At 32.9% G+C, this 21,226-nt stretch overlaps 2 protein-coding genes across 2 annotated transcripts; one reads left to right on the top strand and one right to left on the bottom strand.

Annotated features, from left to right (window-relative positions):
• Positions 1–951: 951 nt before the first annotated feature.
• Positions 952–11,181, bottom strand: LOC140440811 (uncharacterized). The gene is made up of 3 exons (XM_072531174.1): positions 10,964–11,181; positions 3,853–3,909; positions 952–2,093 (listed from the first exon to the last, which is right to left on the bottom strand). The coding sequence occupies exons 1-3, from the start codon at positions 11,087–11,089 to the stop codon at positions 1,728–1,730; spliced, it is 549 nt and encodes a 182-aa protein (XP_072387275.1). The 5' UTR covers positions 11,090–11,181; the 3' UTR covers positions 952–1,727.
• Positions 11,182–12,146: 965 nt separating this feature from the next.
• Positions 12,147–18,764, top strand: LOC140441877 (rac GTPase-activating protein 1-like). The gene is made up of 5 exons (XM_072532834.1): positions 12,147–12,843; positions 12,996–13,191; positions 15,372–15,550; positions 16,755–17,132; positions 17,631–18,764. Exons 1-5 carry the CDS (start codon positions 12,330–12,332, stop codon positions 18,245–18,247), a joined length of 1,884 nt encoding a protein of 627 aa, XP_072388935.1. The 5' UTR covers positions 12,147–12,329; the 3' UTR covers positions 18,248–18,764.
• The last annotated feature ends 2,462 nt before the right edge of the window (positions 18,765–21,226 follow it).

The following is a 21,226-nucleotide window of genomic DNA, read 5'->3' as shown; positions in this document are numbered from 1 at the left end:
TTTGAGATTTGCTTTTTACTCTGATAGTGAATACTTTGATCACTTCAATGCAGTAACATGAACATGGATGTACTCACTATGTTGGTATATGTTTTATTTTGTATATTTTATGTTTTATTTTATGTTATGCGCATTAATGTATTTTCATCTCCTATTGTATTTTGTGTATGTTATTTATTATATTTTTTACTTATACATATAATTGACTTGCTACAAACAAATGTAAAATTTGTAAATGTAGTTAAATAAATTTTGAATCTTACCATCCAACATTTTCTAATTTTTGGAGGTTCTGAAAAATGTTCAAATAAATACCTATAATAAAGTAAGAAGTGATAGTGTCCATAAAAGAATATACCAAAAAGCAAATTTCATTAAATATCAAATACCTAGGTCTTTTAGAGGGAAAACGTATAACTGCTTTTGTAAAAAATATGTCAAGAAGGCATTACCTTGTATAGGATGTAAGTTGCAGTTTCTTTAATAAATAAATTGTTTACGACTTTATTTCTAATTTCTGGTTTATGTTATACCAGTTTTTTTCAAAATCCAAGTTTCACAAGAAGATTCAATTTTTGGGAATAATGAGCTGAAGCTAGTTCATTTATGTGGTTGGGAGCCAATTCGCATAGGATTATTATAGAGCTCGGGAGCCGATACGTACTGCATTATAAGTTATAATTATTTACATAATTAAATTTTCTGCCCATTAAAAAAAGGTACAAATATTATATTTATTTTGAAGACATTATTTGAGAAATGGATTTTCTTTTATTATTCATAAATATATTGTAAAATAGATTGTAGTATACATAATATAATATAGATTGTTGTTACTTTTCACAAACACCAAAAACCAATTTCTAATATATATATATATATATATATATATATATATATATATATATATATATATATATATCAATATATATATATATATAGATTATGAGTTATAATGAAAAATACGAAATATTATCTGATTTCCATTAGATTTATCCAGAGCTATCTGAGCAAAAATAGAGTAGTTTTATTTTTTGTTAACTATTTTTTTGAAGTTTAAAAGAAGTCAGATTTGTAGTAACTTTCTTAATAACATATATTTAGGTACTCGTCTTACTGAAACTCTCATTATTAATGTGTTTCAATCTCGAACACTGTACTAGAGTATATTCATTTAGCAAATTCCCATCTGTAAACATGAGCACGTGTTGATATTCGCCCTCTCATTCGTCAAGAGGCTATTAAATATAATTTATTGCCTTAAGCCAGACGGATTCTCATATTACAGATCCAAACTTGCCAGTCTATTTAAATTCAAATTGTAGCGTGTTGCTTTTTTATTCAAAATGTTTACTTTGTTATGTATCTCTTAGTTAATGAATATTTTATTTTAGCACATTTTCCTTCAATGGAACATTAAATTTTGCTCACACTGATTAAATTTCAAGAAATTCTTATACTAATAGTTTCAAAAGTAAATATTTTTTAAAATCATATAATATACCTCAGTTCGACCCTGTTTGGCTTTCACGTGCGTTTGTTGACAGATGGGAATTTGTAAAACGAATGTAGTTTAGTACGCATTGTTTTATACAAGTTTAAAAATAAAAACAGAAAAAAATCAGTTATCAGTAATAATACCAGCGCTTTTATGCATTATAATACTCTATCAGAACACAACTTTAAACAGTAATTTTTAAGGCTTTGTTAAACATGTAAAAAGCCACCTATTGTGGAGGAGGTTGTGAAGGAAAGGACTTTGAGCAAGATTCGCAAACGTCACCTTGAGCGGTTTCATGCTTGCACACCTTGCAGATAGGAAGCATATTAGTAACAATATCTTGTATCGCGTTCTTTCTTTGCAGTTGGAACTGAGCTGAGTCCCCTGTCTCATTCATTTCAGATAATTGTCGCTGAAGGTCATTGAAGAGATTTTCGTTCATATCTCCAATTAAACTATCTACGTCGTCATCGAATTCGGTAGCTTCGAATATCATGTTTAGGGCAGCTACGTCGCGTGGGTTGAGTTGATTGAGATTCCGTAAGCGATCAAGATTTCTATTGCGGATCATTCTCAAGCGTCTGAAAAATAACTAAAAAATAAAGAACTTTAAAATGTCAACTTACTAATGGCTATTTTTTATTACTGGTAACAAAATCTTCAATAAGACACCAGGTGGCGCACACTTATAGAGACCACCAGAAGGTAGTCCAGATATGCATACGTCCCCCAATAGTGCCGGATTTTTACCGGCTAAAAAACTTCCACTCTTTCCCTCTAAGAGCATGATGGAACCGTTGTATGACACGACTTAGCCATGACACGATTTTGCCATGCTCTGGCTTAATTGTTTACACCACTAGAGCTTTTCGTCTTCGCATCTTTAACTCTTTATTTTGCAATACTTTATTTTATATAATAACCTAATATTTTTGACATTTTAATCAATTTGTCTTTATGTTATAGCATACAATCTATTATAATAACTATAAAAGTAGTATGAGTCCTCTTTCTCACTTCACTCTTCTGCCATTGTTCTTGTCATCTGTTTATTGTAATTTCTGTTTAATTTTTTCTTATTTCTTCTCTTCTTTAACAAAAAAGGAGCTTTATTGGGATTATTCTCAAATAACTAAACCTTTGAGTGAATATTGTTTTGTATCCATAATATATGCGAACAGATCATATTATTTGTGCAATATTAATTTTTTAGTGTGTGTGTCTGTGTAAGTGTTCTTTCTTTTGAGTGAGTTCCCCATATATTCGATGCATAAGACGCTACAAGCATTCAATTTTTGTGTTCTCCAATACTTAAATTGCCAGATCAGTATTTATACGAATGAAGCCACTCCTAACGTGAAAAAATCTAAATTTGGAGATCAGACTACGTACCATTCGCTGTTATATATTTTCAATATTATTATATGGAGCTGAGACTTGGACATTAAAAAAAATGCAATTTAAAAAGAATCGCGGCTTTCGAACTCTGGTTATACCGCAGAGTATTAAAAATATCATGGACTGATAGAATTACAAATAAAGAAGTACTGGAGAGGGTTGGTAAAGAAACAGAACTAATCACCACTATACAAACCAGAAAACTGGAATACTTGGCCACGTGATGAGGAGACCAAAATATGAAATTTTGAGACTCATAATACAGGGAAAAATTCAAGGAAGAAGATCTGTTGGCTGAAGGCAGAAATCATGGTTGAAGAATCTACGTGATTGGTATCAATGCAGATCAATTGATTTGTTTAGAGTAGCAAGTTCAAAAATAAAAATAGCCATTATGATGGCCAACCTCCGTAGGGAGACGGCATTCTAAGAAAAGAATACTTCAAATTCTGGACATTATTCGCATCAGTGTTGCTGATGTCTTTTTAAAATTAGAGATAACTTTGTATATGTGACGTCCATAATTTAGATTTCCATCTATTGTGAGCCCCAGATAATTAAGGTTTCCTTGAGTATTGATCAGCATCTGGTCTAGCATAAAACTTTTTGGTCTATTTCTTTGGCCTCTCTTCCAATTATTATCACATATTCTGTTTTTTGGTGCACTCACAAATTATATACTTATACTTATATATATATATATATATATATATATATATATATATATATATATATATATATATATATATATATATATATATATATATATATATATATATATATATATATATATATATATATATATGTGGTGAGTTGTGCGAAAGAAAGATTCCAACGGAACTGAAAGGCAAATTCTAGAAAACTGCCAAGAGACCAGGTAAAACCTAACTGATACTAAATGTTACCCAGATAAAATTAAGCATATCAACACTTCATTTAACTAGGTGTCTTACCTCTCTTTGTCTCCTTAAAACATCAGACGGCAGGTTGGCTCTCCTTCTTCTGCATTGCTAAAAATTTCATAAGGTAATATGTAATTAGTAGTTGAAATAAGTGCCACATGCAGGATATACAGAATATTAACACAAACTCGATAATACTCTTGTAATATTTTCTATGTTTAACCTAAGTACAAAATTAATATGAAAATCTGTAACAAAATTGAATACAGAATAAATGTACTTTTGTGGAATGTGAACGAAATTGTAATATTTTATGGAAAAGAGATCAATTTAACAGTATCGCCATCCATCTAAAAATTTTTATATTCATTTAACCAAGCACTGCTGTGTCTATAAAAAAAATCCGAACCGTGTGGACATAAAAGTAGTTAAAATAAATCTAACCAAACTGATAGATATCTAATACAATAATTTTGGGAAAAAACTTTTAAAAACCATTACGTCAAAAAATTATAAAAATGATATTATGAACTTATCCTTAATTAGAAATAACCTTACTAAGATATACGACATGATAGATAATAATCAAATAAATATTAATAAAACGACTGGATTTCCATATTACTCCAGTCGTCAGAGACGAAAATGCCAATGAACTTCTAAAAATTATACGAACATTTTGCCGAGAACGTCAATTTTAGGACGCCAAAAAAGATGAAATAAAGTTTACCGCTTTTACCTCCTGGCTTTTTCTCCTAAAATCCCCCTCGTAGAGTGAGGAAAACGAAAAAAAAAAAAAAAAATAAAAACGATTAAGAATCTGTACACCATAGGAAAAAATGTTTCAAATAAAATCTGTAGCTAAGATAATTTTGAACAAAAATGTTTATTATCATTTATTGCCTAGAATGAACCGTTTTCTCAGAAACAAGCTTGAGGCGATCGGCGATTTTGAATGTCAGTTACACTCGCGAAATCAATGTTCAATAAAATTTGTATGAGCTCGACGGTAAAAATTCGATATATTGTAGCGTGATTAAATAAAACGAGCGGTTCGAATTTATATACATACATTTATTTATAACTTTACAGTTCGGTAGTATCTTAACAACTAAACTCACTCCTAACAACGTTACATATATATAATAAAGTTACTTTTCGAGAACATTCTGGCGTTGTCCCACCTCTAATTGTCTCCCGTCCGAAGGACGGGCGCTATTGACATGCCGATTCTTACGTTTTCTAGATTCGTCCTTCTAAGAATTATGACGTATCGGAGATGGGCTATTTCGTTACACTGCTCCCCTCTTAAATCTGATCGTCCCGATCAGCAACTCTATATGTAGGCACAGGATGGCGGAATCTACAGGACTCTCCAGCTCTGCATGAACCCTTTAGAAAGAAATAACAGTCTACAGACTTTGAAAGACACGATCTCTTCGGATTAATACAACACACAGTAATTCGTACGCCGGTTTCTCGGAAGATTACTTCAAGCATGCTTCTGACAATCTTCCAATCCAGATTTTCTAGTGCATGGCCTATCTTGGGTAAGGCCAAATTCTTGATGTCATAATTGCACACGATTTTCTTCAAATTAGTTAGAGCACGCCATATATCCTCGTAGCTTGCCCTGTCTGTATACGACTTCCTGGTCACCATATACAGCAAAGATCGAGAACCATCTTCTAATCTCAGTACTCTTCCAACTTTAGGCTGCTGGTTTTTTAACTCGTCCAAACGACCGAATTTCTTATAAAATACGGATGAGATTCCTTTAGTCATCTCCAGATCTTGGGCAACACAGTGGGCTAGAGAGACGTTATGCGGAACACTAAAAAGATCCTGCTGAACTTCTGTGGTCACGCCGAATCTAGCACTCTTTCTCTTTGCGTAATTTAACATAAATTCATTAAAGCTTGGTCGCCGGTCATCTTTGATCTCATGTCGAAGGGTTCGTGCTTCTTCTGTGTCATTTGAGCCAGCATATGGTGCAAGACGATTTATGTGAACTACTTTTGGTTTACCTTTCGGCAACTTCTTAATTCGGTATATTACGTCATTTATTTTCTTTTTAATTTCATACGGACCTTCCCATTGTCTTTGCAGTTTGGGAGACAAGCCTCGACGACGTTGTGGATTATAAAGCCAAACAAGATCACCTACTTCATAGCTTTCACTCTTGCATCGAGAATCATATTTATTTCCATCATTCGTCTCTGGAAGTGGACCTGCAATGTCGATTGCTACTCTTTCCATAAGACTACCAACATTGTACTGTTTCATGGGTGCCCTCTTTTTACCAACTGGACCATTACTGGTTGCACACAGTTCACATTTCCGGCACCATCTTCTTACATCATCTTTACAGTTCACCCAATACAACCGTTCTCGAACTTTTTGCAGAGTCTTCGTGATACCAAAGTGTCCACCTGATGCACCGTCATGCAACTGACGCAATACTTCTGACACTTTACTTTTAGGTACAATTAACTGAAGCTTAGTTTCTGTACCATCATCGTTCTCAAAGGTTCTATACAGAAGATCATCTTTCAGCACTAAGCAATTCCATTGGCTCCAGTAACACTTGACTTCTGGACTACATGCACTAATGTCTTGCCAAGAAGGTCTCTCACTTCGACGCATCCAATCCAATACTCTTTTTATACATGGATCATCTGCTTGAGCGTCTTGTAGCTGTTGAGGCTGCCATTGATCATTAATGACGGCTGTTCGTCTTACGGGGCAAAGTCGTTCTTCTAATTCAAGACAATGATTACGTTTTGCACTGTATGCCCGTCTTGACTGAGCATCATCATTTGAATGACTCTTTCCAGCCCTGTGTTCCATTTGTTCTAGCTTTCTGACTGTTGTATTATTTTCTTGCAATTTACGGCGAATGTGACCTACGTCGCCATCATTCGAACATCTGGTTTCGTGTCTCTTCGGCATCATGTTGCGAACTACTTTCCGTACGATTTCCTCCAGACGTTTCTCGTTTTGTTCGTCGCTCTCTTCAGAGGTTCGTACTCGATAGCTCCGTGAAACTTGACTAGCTGTTTCATGTTCCAAGGCAATAGCGAGCGCTTCATCTAAAACTTTCGGTCTTGCTAGTCGTAAAGCTTTCTGTAGTTCAATGTCTCTTAACCCATTGACGAAGGCATCTACAGCGATTTCTTCCAAAATGTTGTCTGGTGCCTCTGGATAGGCCAACAGCGCTATACGAGCAATATTTGCTTCAAATTCTTGCAAACTCTCACTTGCTCGTTGGATTCTACTTCTTATTTGTACTTTGTAGACTGGTTGTAGATGGGCATCTCCGTAACGTTTATCTAGTCGAGTGAACAAAGTCTGGTAACATTTTTCTTGACCCTTAGGAATTGATCTTAGGATATCTGCAGCATCACCTCGTAAAGCAGCAGTCAAGGAAACAGCTTTTTCTTGTTCTGTCCAATGATTGGCTGTCGCAATAGCTTCAAATTGTCTAAGGTATATGGACCAAGAGGACTTTCCATCAAATGGTGGCAATTTGAATCTCATATGATGTGTCATTTCGTCTCTCGGTGATTCTTCTTTCACTACCGGATCTAAGGCTACCGTATTAACTGGTGGTAGCACTTTTGTGTTACTTATCATGGTCTCTAATTGTTTGATCTTCTCTTCTACTTTATCGAATGTTCTTGAGACTTCTTCAAATTTCTCATTGTTTTGAATACATATTTCTTTAATTATTTGTGAAGTCTCGTCGAATCTTCTAAATACATTTTCGAATGTTTCATCGAATCTTTTGGGAACATTCTCTAATTTATTATCATCTCTTTTAGAAGATTCTTCTATCATTTGAGAGACGTTTTCAAATTTCTTATCATTTTTTCTGAAACTCTCTTCGATCTTCATTAAAACTGCTTCTTCTTCTGACTGAAAATGGAATGTCTCTGGGTCTTCTCCATTCTTGTTGAGAACAGTCTTCAGTCGTTCTTGGAGTATCTTCTTGGACCCACTGCAGTCTTCATCGCGTTCTTCTAGCTGCTCACGCAACTGTTTTACTGACAGTTCTACTAGCAGCATCTTTGGTCAGGCACGCGTACTTTTTAAAATGTTCAAAAGTCTTTTTCAACAGTCACTGCTGAATTTATTTTTAAATAAATCAATTATCCTCACACCGTGACACCACTGTAGCGTGATTAAATAAAACGAGCGGTTCGAATTTATATGCATACATTTATTTATAACTTTACAGTTCGGTAGTATCTTAACAACTAAACTCACTCCTAACAACGTTACATATATATAATAAAGTTACTTTTCGAGAACATTCTGGCGTTGTCCCACCTCTAATTGTCTCCCGTCCGAAGGACGGGCGCTATTGACATGCCGATTCTTACGTTTTCTAGATTCGTCCTTCTAAGAATTATGACGTATCGGAGATGGGCTATTTCGTTACAATATTTTGATCTAGGTGTCCTATCGACAAAAATCAAAATGCGTTTTAAAGGTAAAAAATGCAGCTTTCGTATGCAATTTTTGTATTTTGTCGCAAATAAACTCAGTTTTTATAAATGTGTTAAATAAATAAATAATAATAAATAATCGTTGCGTGATTTTTGCCGTTTTTATGATTCTCATGATATCAATACAATGTATCCCTTTTATTGACCGGCCATTATGGAGTTTCGATAACTACAGCCTAGTCTTAAAACCTATAGCATGAAATTTTAGTTTTGAGTTTTGACAACAAATGCGAGGCGTTTAAAATATGCTTAAAAAACGCTGAATTTAAACTTTCTCAACCTCTGCTACAAATTACACCCAAAGCTGTCTAATTGGAGGCATTTCCCGTAACTTGCGACCGTTTGTAATGTAAAAGTTTAAATTCTGCGTTTTTTAGTCATACGTAAATCAACTCTACATATGTAAATTTCACTACGACCGGTCAATGAAAGTGATAAATTTTAATGATCTCACGATCTTTATTTGCAGCAAAATGCAAAAATTACATAGGAAAGCTGCACTCCTCACCTTTAAAACACCTCTTGATTTTTGTCAATGTGACACTTTGATCAAAAGATATCGAACTTTTACCGTCGAGTTGATACAAATTTTAGTTTGAAAAAAAAAATGATTTCATGTGCATAACTGACATTCAAAATCGCCGGTTGCTTTAAGCGCTGTTTCTGAGAAAACGGTTCATTCTACAGAAAAAGTGTTAATAAATATTTTTTTCAAAATGTTGTCAGATACATTTCTTGTTTCAAAATTTTTTTACAATGTACATGTTCTTGGTAAACCGATGTTTTCCGTCCCCTCCTCTATGAGAGGGGTTTTAGGGTGAAGCCCAGGGGTAGGGGTGGTTAACTTTTTTGCATCTTTTTTGGGATTCTAAAATTGAAATTTTCATAAGTTATCTATCTACAATGAACTTTTGAGACATAACAAATCAGATATATTTACAAGTACATAAATCCCAATACCGGGTCTAGAAACTCTGATAAAATCAGAACTCACCTATGAATCAAAAACCTGGGTCACAGTATATTTTAGCATTAAAACTGTGCCTGGGTATTGATAAAATCAGACGAATTGCAACTGGCAATTGATAATATTTGAAAGAAAACTTCCTCGACACATATACTTGCATATACTAAAGAATATAGACGCATATGCGTAACCGACATGGATAGGTCATATGGAGCAAACATCTCTGACTGAACGAGGAACAGGAACCAGCAAGAATTATAATTCAACAACAAATGGTGGGACTGGGACATGATGACTGGGAACCACGGTTCGTAGACTTACTACGGTTACGTCTTCCGACTGGGGTGGGGATGCTTGAGTTACGTCACCAGAGTACACAAGAATCCAAAACCCATTTATTCGCGATTGAAACTGAATGCAGAGGGCAGGTCGATTGCAGTGTTGATTGGTTGAAGGGGAAGAATTACGTCACGAGAGTACAGTTTCGAGCTTAATGTTAATGTTCATTGGTTAGGCGGAAGAGGCAACCGTAGTAAATCTACGAACCGTGACTGGGAACAGAGTATATAATACTCTGGGTGGGAACTGTGAAGTGAAGTGGCCAGTGGGAAGGGAAAGCGACCCAAGCATCGAGTTAGAACTCGATGGACCCAACAGACGGCCAAAAAGAATATAAGTATATGGACAGTGGCGTAACTATAGGGTGGCAGAACTGGCAAAATGCTACGGGCCCCAGCATAAGGGGTCCCCCGGCTTGAGAGGCTACGAGTTCAGAAGTGACATTTTTAACAAAATTTAATAAAAAATATAAATTTTATATAAGTTGTTAAGATCAGTTAAAGTTAGACACCAGAGTTCACCATTAGAACCAAAGTTCATATACAAATTCAAATAAATAATTAAGATTTAAACGCATTCATAGGAAAAGAATCAACTTCAGAACTCATCCATTGTATGTTTCTTTTTTGTCGCGGTAGTTAGATGGCGCGGGCGGACAGAAAGTGCTTTTTTCATAGTGCTAAAAGATCACTTTCTAAACTAAAATTAACAAAAATCTATTTAGGACACTCTTTGATATAAAACAGGCTGCGTAATTTAGCTAGTCTGTCTATTGAAAACTCTATGACACGATCTTTAAACTTTGATGAATTTATTGATGCATTTGTCGAACAGAAAGCTCGGAGAAAAGAATATAAATATCTTGTTCACATCAAACTATTATTTCGTTATAAATATGTAATAGAAATGCTTTTGAAAATTAGATATTTAACTAAAATAGACACAATATTACAATTGGATACCTACCTCACTGATTTATTAAAATAAAATTACAATGTGGCGATTTTTCTTGGGGCCCCATCAAATGAATTTACCACACACCTTAGATGGTGTGGTTTCGCCACTGTATATGGACCAAGTACAGAAGGACTTGAGAGAACTCGAAACTAGAAATCGGAGAACGAAACTAGAAATAAGAATGAATGGAGAGGATTAATTGAACAGGACAAGGCCAAATCTAGGCTGTAGAGCCAATGATGAAGATGATGATGATGATGGTGATGAAAATGTAAGTACTTGAGAATGATTGTCAAAAATCTTCACCCTCGTGAAATTGTATCTTGCAGACCAGTTTAAATTATATAAGTAATTATGGTTTATTGTAAGATTATCAAATAAGACTTACTGCTCTTGTATTTTCCGCTGGTGTAGATGAAGACAAGCCTGTATGATCAGTAGATCTTTGGAACCGTCTACTAACTTGTTTTTTCTCATCGGCTCTACCAAAAGATTTTGGTTTCTCGTCGGACATGGTTTGTTTCGTATAATGTCATAATGTATGTTTCGCGCTCAACGCGTTCTTCTATCAATGATTGTACACGCATCTTAAATGTCAAGACTATTTCCGTTAACGTTTCATAGGGAAAAGTCACGGTCCAATCACGCCCGCGTGATAGGCTATATAAATTTCTTCTTATTGTTTTGGGATAGGTTTTCAAAAGTTATTCACCTAGCTAATATTGGTGGAATACGTCTGCCTTGCATCACCAATATACCATATATTATACAATATATGTCTTCTATATAATCAATTTTAATTATTAATATTAATCTACTTTCAATGTATATAATATTCTGTATATTGCTTTATACTTAACTTTTCAAGTACCTACTCCAACTAGTATTTTCTGATATTAAATTATTCTCAGAGGGTATAACTTTTCTCGCTCGGAGATAGCCTCCAAGTATTATATACACTTGAAATGCTTCCATTAGGTATAGATATGAAAGCACCCATGACATTTAAGTTGTCATAATCCTGACTAACCATCGAGAAATTTCTCTAATATATATATATTATTATTATTAAAGAACGTTTCTTAACTTTAGAAATACAAAAAAGTAAAAACAACAATAAGATAAAAGTAACTTTATAAACGGTAAATTTGAACTTGATGATGGCAGAAAACAAAATAGAAAAAAAGGTGAATGTTTAGGTACTTCATTTTGTATCCCGATCGTGACTAATGATTAATAGTTTGAAGGTTTCATTAAAATAAATAAATATTTTCTATATTAAAGCTCTTTATTTTGCATTGTGCAAAAATGGAATAAAAAGAGTAAAATACTATTTTAAAGTTTTGGTAGGTGCATTTATGTTAATTATTTGATTGATACTGTACTCAGTTAAAATTTATGATATATATTTTACTAAAGTCATAATTTTATAATATAGAAGATTATATCCTAGTTTAATAACAGCAATATTTAAAATGGTATATTATTATTAAAAAAGTTGTATAAAATTAATAGTAGAATTAATTTTATAAATATCTGCACCTCCCCAAAAAGTTGATACTATGTCTATGGTTGATACCAATGACGATACGTCATTGGTTGATATTGGACAGTGACAGTTGACAATTGTCACAAAGTTTGAATTGAACTGATTTTTCCGTTAAAAACGTTGTTGATATGCTTAATTTACTTTAAAAAGCGGTTAATGTTTAAACAATAGCTTGTATACAATTTTGTGATAATATATATTAAAAATGTGTGATACACCATTTAAATCTCCTTATCCAAGTAAGAAAGCAAAGCTTACACGTACAGAAAGTGAGGAAAGTGTTATATCTGAAACAGGCTCCACTGGTAGTTCTGGATCAACTTTAGGATCTACAAATGATCTTACTATTGTTGCTTTATATGATGAATTACAGCGTTTATACCACCAGAAAGTTGAAGATAGAGATAAGTTGCATGACAGCTTTTATAATTTTGCAGAACAAACAAAACTGTTGTACCAAGAATGGACAAAAACAATTGCAGAATGCATAAGACTAAGAAATGAGGTCGATCAAAAAATTGAAGAAGGAAATGAATACAACAGACGCCTTAAAAATGCAAGAAAAATGTTGGATGAGGAGACTAAGAAAAGAAAATTGGCTGAACAGGAACGAGATGAATTTAAACATCAGATTGCTAAATTTTGTAATGCTTTGGTTAAGGATAGTAGAAATAAGTTAGCCGATGATGCTAAAGAACAGATTAGTAACTTATATTCAGGTAAATTTTATTTGATTTTGTATATAATATTATTTTCTCAAAATATCTAGTAACATTTTTGGTAACTTTAATAGTTTAGGTTTGACTCTTCACTGTATCATTTTCTTATTGTTTTTTGTTCATTTTTTTTATTGTACAAATGTTTTTTACAGGAAGAATTAGTTTTGGTGATCCAGAGAGACTCAGTGCTATTAAAGAAATAAACTCTACTGGTTCCATTCTCTCAGACTTCAGCTATTCTCGTTCAGAAGATGATTTAGACTCTTCAAGATGTATGAATAAACCTACAAAAGAATGGAAACGTCAACAAACTGATTTGATGGAAGAACCAGCTAATAAAAAAAGAAGGTAACATTAAACTAACCATTTATTATTTGGTATATTTATGAATTTTGAGGCAGGATCAATATCTTTAAAATTATTTATACTAGACTGTGTTATTAATTACATTGTAAATTGTAAAAGGTAAACACACATAGCACATAGCTTTTAATTAATTTCATAAAAAATTAAAGGTAATACTTCAGAATGAAATATTAAATTGTTTGATCAGCTAATATTATTTATTTATTTAATTAACGGATATACCATTTATTAGCTATTGGCTTGTATCTACCACCACTTTCATACAATTTTTATCTGAGATCAGCTCATTAGTTGTCAGAATAAAATAAACATTTTCTGATATCTATACATGCCATTGTTGAGTCTACAACTATTTGGAAAATAAATTTTTACGCTAAAGCAGGGAACTCACGTTGGCTCAGGAGAAAATACTTTAGATCACTTTGATCTAGGTAGTTTATAGGTTCAGTTCTAGCTCTCGGGAATTTGAGTGCCTGAGAGCCTTTTTTTGCCAGACAAATGCACTAAATTTTGTAGAATTATGATAGTGCTGTCAGTTTTAGATCTGAAGCCTCAGTATAATCTTCTAATTGGCCTTCAGATATTTGAGTTACAATATGCCAGTATCTGCTAATGACTGAGATAAAGTCCTGATATTTTTTTGTCCATTTTCACTTTTCCATTTAAATAACATTTATGGTAAACCAAATATTAAAATACTCCATTTAACTGGTTATCAAGTAAACAATAGTATTATAAATATGGTTGCTCTAAAAATCTTAATTCTTTTTAATGGACATATCTGTTTTTGTGGTGCCAGTGTGGTATGCAGTCTATGGCTGAGTTTCTAGTTCAGTATGCGATCTACCGTCTGATATGCGGTCTACATCAATTTCGATATGTGGGGAACATCACCTATCATCAAATGCTGTTAAGAGACTCACTAAAATTTTATATTTATATGTAGCTCTAAAATAAAGTAACAAGTAAAGTAGTTCAATGAAATTTCAAAACTTTTATTGGTTTCTTAAAGTAAATTTATATGACAAGATTTAATTAGAGTCATTTATACATATACATTTCTAACATTTCTTCATAGCACTTTCCACGCAACATAATCCAAATGGGACCACAAAGTACTGACAGGAACACCTCTCATTTTCTTCAAAATCGTAATTTTACCCTCCAACCAGGATCTTGGAAAAAGTTAACTTGCAGTTACTTTTTCCATTTAAGTCGTTTTATGAAAGGTGACATGAAAAAAACGGTTTCCATGCCTAACTGATATTGTTGTCTGTTATCCTCTCCTTGGGCAGCAGAGAACTGGTCTATATTCACCACGACCTCGTTTCCACTTTTCTTCCATTTCTGCCCCACATAGGTGGCACGGCCCAATGTCTTCAACATTTTGTAATAAACTGTTCACTCGTAGAAATACTGCTGCCTCTGCTTCACTCGAAATAACAGTTTTATAAAACTCTTTTAGCAACAGAGTTTGCAACTAAATCAATTTTCATTTTGGGTTCTCATTTTATACCAAAATAGGTCATTAAAACGTAATTGAGCAGTAATGAGATTGTCATAATTTCCCCAATTTGTTTTTGCATTCCTAATTGAACAGTAATGAGTTTATTTCAAAGATTATCTACCTTTTACATCTCCAGCAATTTTCAAAAAATCCAAAATAATTTAATCTTTGTAAGATGTAGCCTAAATAAATTCAGGAACTATTTAAGTAATGAGTTTGTCATAATTTCCCTAATTTGTTTTTGCACTCCTAATTGACCAGTTATGAGTTTGTAATAGTTTCTCTAATTTGTTTTTGTACCTATTTGAGGAAGACATAGACTGCATTCCGAATCAGCTAAACTGCCATAGATCGCATATTAGACGGTAGACTAACTGAACCGGCACCGTTTTTGTTATATGCATTTTATGGTATGTCCATTTTGTTAATATGCTGATTTTTCCATCTTTCCAACAATAAACATAGGTATTAGGTAACAACATTGCATTTGTTATTTTCTTAAAAACCTACCTTCTCTTAGACAATAAATAAATAATTCATGTAAGTTTACAGAAAGATTATATTATGAGCTATGTATAATTGTTTTCTTCCCTTTGGTTATGTAAATGTATCAAAATTTTATTTTATCAGGCCAATATGTGAATCATTTTTTCAGATCAACATCAAGCAAAGGTGTGGAAATTGGCATTACAGATACTATTAAGGCAACTACAACTTTAACTTTAAATAAAGATGGTCCCATCACAGCAACATCTATCATTGAATCAATTCCAAAATCTGATGGAGAATGTGTAGCACCTCCTAACTTGATCTTAGAATCATGGAATAGACAAGGTATTTATACTTTGGTTGTTACAATGTTTATAATTAAATAAATGTCACTCTTTTATTATTTTCTGTATGAATAAAAATGACAATATTGGAAATAAGTTACAATTTAACAATACGCAAGTATAACATTCAATACACAAGTAACAATTTATTTGGATCTATATTGCCTTAATCAGTAAATAAGTAGCTAACATGTATCTCACTATAATTGATGCAGTAGCACAACTGGTTCTAGATATTCAGACTTGCTTTGCTAAAAATGAGTTCTAATTTTATTGATCTTAAAGATGCATATCAAGCAATCAATGTGAACATTTTTCAAGAAAGAATAATAGATATTGGTGTCCACCATAAAGCCTAAAATAACATTGTGAATGCATTACATGATAGATAGAAAAACGCTCCTTGATAGACCTATTGGCCAAAGAAGAAGAGGAAGAACCAGAACAAGATTCCTAGATAACATCGATGAAGACATGAGAAATATGGAAATACATGCTTGGCGGAGAAAGGCGATGGATAGGGACGACTGGAGAAAAAATCTTGGGGAGGCTAGGACCCACACAGGGTTGTAAAGCCAAAATGATGATGATGCATTACATGGTCCTCATACTGTCAACAATGGTTTACGGCAGTTTACTTCCATTTTAATCCTACTATTAATACCCTATCCTTTTTAGTATGTATATAGCAAACTTGCATGATATGTTTAATGAAAATTTGAATGTTATACATGCAATACAAGGATGATATTTGTATATATGTTACCCATAAACCATACGAGAGATGCATAAAAGTACTCCGGTATATAGTAATGATTTATAATTAAAACATTTTTAGGAGTATTGTGTTACAGAAAACAGTTGAAAAAGTTATCAAGTATAGGCTTATTTAAAAAATTAATTTAATATAATTTAAGTAGTTGTAATATTTTTAGAACACAAAAGTTTAAATCAAATATGTGTTCTATACATTAATTAATCAGTTCTAAATACAGTTGAACCATAAGACTTATGTTTATTACTGTATTACTTGTACTAGTAATACATTTAGCTGTTGGCATATGACAAGAGGATACTCTCATGGCATATTGCTGTATTTACCATTTACCTATAATACCCTAGATTCAATTAAAAAATGAACACACTTTTGTATTCATTTTGTTATTTTAATATCATCTTTTTTTAATCTTCCCAATTTATTTCAGAGGAAAGAAATACTGCTAGTCCATATGTAGACATAAACAGTAATTTCAGGCAACATTGCTTACAACAAAAGACAGTTGTAATGCCAAATATATGTTCAGTTTGTGAAAAACACATCAGGTTTGGAAAAACTGCCTTTAAATGCAAGGAATGTCGAATGTTGTGCCACATAGAATGCAGAGACTTAATGCCTACACCGTGTGTTCCAGTTCTCCATACACCCAGCTCCAAGAAATTTACTGGAACAATAGCTGACTATACACCAACTAGTGCCCCAATGGTTCCATCTCTCATTGTTCACTGTGTTAATGAAATTGAAAAGAGAGGTCTGAGTGAATTGGGAATATATAGAGTTCCAGGATCAGAAAGGGAAGTTAAAGGTATGTTAATAATTTAATAATTATTCAACACATTGTTTGCCATCACCCGAATTTGGTTAATAATAAAATATTAAGCCATATTCTCTACTCTTTGTGCGCCATGTGGTGTGATATTGTTATATTGAAAAAGGGAATTGTGTCAAATTTTATTTCACAATGGCTAAACGATTCCAACAAAAATATATTTTACGAATATAACATTAATTTTTTGCTCAATAAAGATCAACACAACAACCTGAAATTATATCAAAAACATTTCTGATACTATCAATAAGGACCCCTCCAGCAAAACCGAGGTTTGGAGAGATTATACTGGACTGATATTATTAATTTGTCAGCGATATTGCAAAAGTTAATTTTTAAGGTGATCTAAAAATCCAAAACGAATTTTGTATTATTTATTAAATCACAAATTCATAAATCCTATATATGGTAATACCATCTCAATTAACAATTTGAAATTAAAATTTAATATTTATAAATATTTAATTTTTTCAGGTTTAAAAGAAAAATTTCTTTCTAGTCGTGTATCACCCAACCTAAAGGAAATAGATATTCACGTGATTTGTGGCTGTATCAAAGATTTCTTACGGTCTCTAACGGAACCCTTACTGACCTACACTCTGTGGAATGATTTCGTAACGGCTGTTAAAGCAAAGGACTCCAATGATATAATGCCCGCACTGTACGAAACAATAGCCAAGTTGCCACAACCTAACAGAGATACATTGGCCTTTTTAATATTACATTTACAACAGGTTGCCCAAAGACCTGAATGTAAAATGCCAAAAGATAATTTATCTAAAGTGTTTGGTCCCAATATAGTTGGCTATTCGTCAAGTAATCCCGAACCTAACAAGTTAATAGAAGAAACTAAGTACATCATTAAAGTGATGACATACATTATGAATATTCCCCCAGACTTTTGGAAAAACTTTATCACTGTGTGCCTGACTCCTTCTACGAACTGCAACAGACTGCAACAAACCCCGAGTACAGATTCATTATTGAGACCAACTGCAACGAGATTTTTCACCCCGTCTGGCAGAAGTGAAAGTAAGTTTAGAAAGAAGAGAGAGGGCAAATTCTTTGGAACGCCACCAGCATATAAGTAGAGAAGTGATTGATATTTTATATGTTGTATTATTGTATATACCCAATGTTTAAACAGTTGCAGTTATTTTCATTTAAAGGGATCAATATAATGATCTTTTTAAATTTTATTGCAGAACTGAACAATGAAAGAATTGAAAATACACTTTATTTCAATAAGTCATATAGTGACTAAAAACATGTGCAGTCATTAAGATTGTGACAAAAGGATTATCATTTTTGTCAAGATTCTCATGGATGGCCGTAATCAATATTTCGAGCAATAGAAAAGGTACCCCCTCCAAAATTTAATTTTTTTCATTTTTACGTTCTATATGATCAAAAAATAAGACGCAGCGCAATTTTATGGCGCCACCCACCTCCCCCTAGCCCCAAAACATCAATTTCTCGTTTTTATTTTTTTTTTCATTGAGTTGCAATCAGTTTAATAATTTCAAAAAATTCACAGGCATAGTTGAGGCCTTTACAAAACTTGATTATTTTTTATAGACCCATAGGTTGAATGTACATTACCTAAAAATGCATTTTTTTTTTCGAAAAAGCGTTAACTCTTGTTTGGGTTTAGAAAAACTATAGGTATTTCTAGTTTTTTCAGCTTTTTCCGTCAGATGCGTCATCTTTAAAAAGCAGGAAAACTGTTTTAAGGGGTTTTTGGGGATTTTCCCCATTGTATATGTTACGAGCAATGTCCGAAATTGGACAATCCTAGCATTATACAAAAAATCTTATCCACTTCTAGCATTGTACCCCTTTACTGTACAATCTCCGAAATATATATAATCGGCGGACTTTGTATAAAAGAATTGCTGTACAATGTTCGAATTTCAATAAGTAGCCATGCGTTAAAGTTTAAGATAATATATCAAATATCGATTCATATCGATTTTTACGATTATTCCCCATTTGTTATTAACGACAAACAAACATCAATTGAGGTTATAAATCCATAATTAACCAGCGTTTTTGACTTTTGGATTCGTAGAATTAAATTATTTTAAATTATCATACATATCTCTTGAAAATCTAAGCTGTTTTACAAACATCTTCCCTATATTATAGTGATGTCAATCTATCTCTTGAAGCTTTGAAATGTTTTACTAACAATATTTCTATTGTAGAACAATTTCTTCTTCCATTCGATTTTTCAATTTTTGATTTGGTGTGTCGCTTGTCAATAATAATCGATTCGAACCGATGAGCGTTTCGACAATTATTTTGATTATTTCGGACATTGTACAGTTTGGGGGTAGAATGCTAGAAGTGGACAATAATTTGTGTACAATGTTAGGATTGTCCAATTTCGGGCTTTGCTCGTAACATATAGATTTCAAAATAAATCAAATCCAGGTTTTTTGTATGTTACATATAATTTGAAGTAACTTAGTCCTTTAGGGCATTCAAAAATTGGGCGAACTCTTTTAACCCTCCAGTACACGCGCTCTATTTTCTTACGTGACTACACGCGTGGATTACATTAGTAATCCATATGTACTGGAGCTCTGGAAAAGCAATATTATTTGAAAATAGTGTTATTGTTTTAATGAGGTTTTAATAATACCACTGCAATCTATAATTGGCATTATTTTTTAAATAAAATGTACATTATATTAAAAAAAAATAATGAAAATTAAAAAACAAATACTATAAATCAAAGTTACCTATAAAAAAATGTTACAAACCAAACTAGGTTCTATAATATCCTAAATATATCATCTTAATCTGATTCAGACTGCATGTTTTGTTTTATCTCAGCACAATGTACTCATTTGCTTTAAATGTCCTGGGCAAGTCCACTGATCACAGCTGCAGCACCATTTTCTTGTGCTCTTATTCCTTGCTCGTCCACAAATATGACAACGCCTAAGAACCAAAGATCGAGTCGAAACTTCGTTAGGAGTTTCCTTTATTTTTAAAAGAAATCTAATTTTTCCTTTTATTTCTGTTGATGTGTGAGTGTTGTCTAGTCGCCTTAACATCAGTGGTTTTATTAACTCAAATGAAATGTCCTGAAGAAAAGTGCTTCTTGGGAGTGATGCAGTGACATTAGCCTTATACAGGAAAAATGCATTAATTCTTGATATATTTAATAAATCAAAGAACACGGTGAGTGGCCAACGCCGAGAGTTTCTGAAAAAATCATATTGTGCACACAACTGGTCAACACCGAATTTTGTTTTTTTGTAATCCGTTATTATTTCAGGTTTGTTCTTGTTTTCTATCAATACTGTCATGATGGTGCATGGTTGAAACAGCTAATACGACCTTTTTTTTAAATGTATGTTACCAAGATACATTTTTCTTGGAGGAATCCGAATAGTGAAGAAAGTATGTCTCTGTTTTTAGACGTTTTAAATTCTTGTGGTAGCTCCCTCTTATTTTTACGAATTGTACCAACAATAGTTATTCGCTTTTGAAGCAAGTTCATGTCCAAAGTTATACTAGTAAACCATTTAACCATGGTTATATTTCTGCCCATTCCTTCTATGGGTTTAACTATTCTTTTAAAAACCTCTGCGCTACTTCAATCTGTTTCAAAAGGACCAGTTGGTTGTGTTCCACAGTAAATCTCCATACTATAGGTATATGCATATTTGCTATCTACTAACGCAAATATTTGGATGGTTTTATTTTATTAGGATGTATTGACGGAATTGCCATTTTCCTCTAAAATCAAGTAATTGCTCGTCAACTGTTAAATATTCTGAAGGTGTAAAATTTTTTTGAAAATTTTTATTAAAAAGTCCAAAAATGTTTCGTATAGGAGCAAGTTTATCCAGCTCTCCCCTTTGTTGTCTAGAATTAAAGTCAAACCTTAAATATCTCAGTAGAAATCGGAAACGATTTAAAGACAATGTTAAGTAAATAGCTTCAACACCAGTACCTTTCTTATTATCCCACATTTGCAAAACATTTAGTCTTCCAGATTTTAGAACACCTGCTAAAAAGAGTATACCAAAAAGTCCCCAAATCCCTTCGACGTC

This window comes from Diabrotica undecimpunctata, chromosome 5 (genome assembly GCF_040954645.1).
Source record: "Diabrotica undecimpunctata isolate CICGRU chromosome 5, icDiaUnde3, whole genome shotgun sequence".
In the NCBI taxonomy this organism is placed as follows: domain Eukaryota; kingdom Metazoa; phylum Arthropoda; class Insecta; order Coleoptera; family Chrysomelidae; genus Diabrotica; species Diabrotica undecimpunctata.
This window is presented reverse-complemented; position numbering and strand designations above follow the sequence as displayed.

Coding starts and splice junctions, on each gene's coding strand:
- LOC140441877 (XM_072532834.1), top strand. CDS start 12,330: ATGTGTGATACACCATTTAAATCTCCTTATCCAAGTAAGAAAGCAAAG. Junction 13,192..15,371: donor CCAGCTAATAAAAAAAGAAG/GTAACATTAAAC, acceptor TCATTTTTTCAG/ATCAACATCAAGCAAAGGTG. Junction 17,133..17,630: donor ATCAGAAAGGGAAGTTAAAG/GTATGTTAATAA, acceptor TAATTTTTTCAG/GTTTAAAAGAAAAATTTCTT.
- LOC140440811 (XM_072531174.1), bottom strand. CDS start 11,089: ATGTCCGACGAGAAACCAAAATCTTTTGGTAGAGCCGATGAGAAAAAA. Junction 3,910..10,963: donor CAGCGGAAAATACAAGAGCA/GTAAGTCTTATT, acceptor TGAAATTTTTAG/CAATGCAGAAGAAGGAGAGC. Junction 2,094..3,852: donor TTTTAAGGAGACAAAGAGAG/GTAAGACACCTA, acceptor TTTATTTTTTAG/TTATTTTTCAGACGCTTGAG.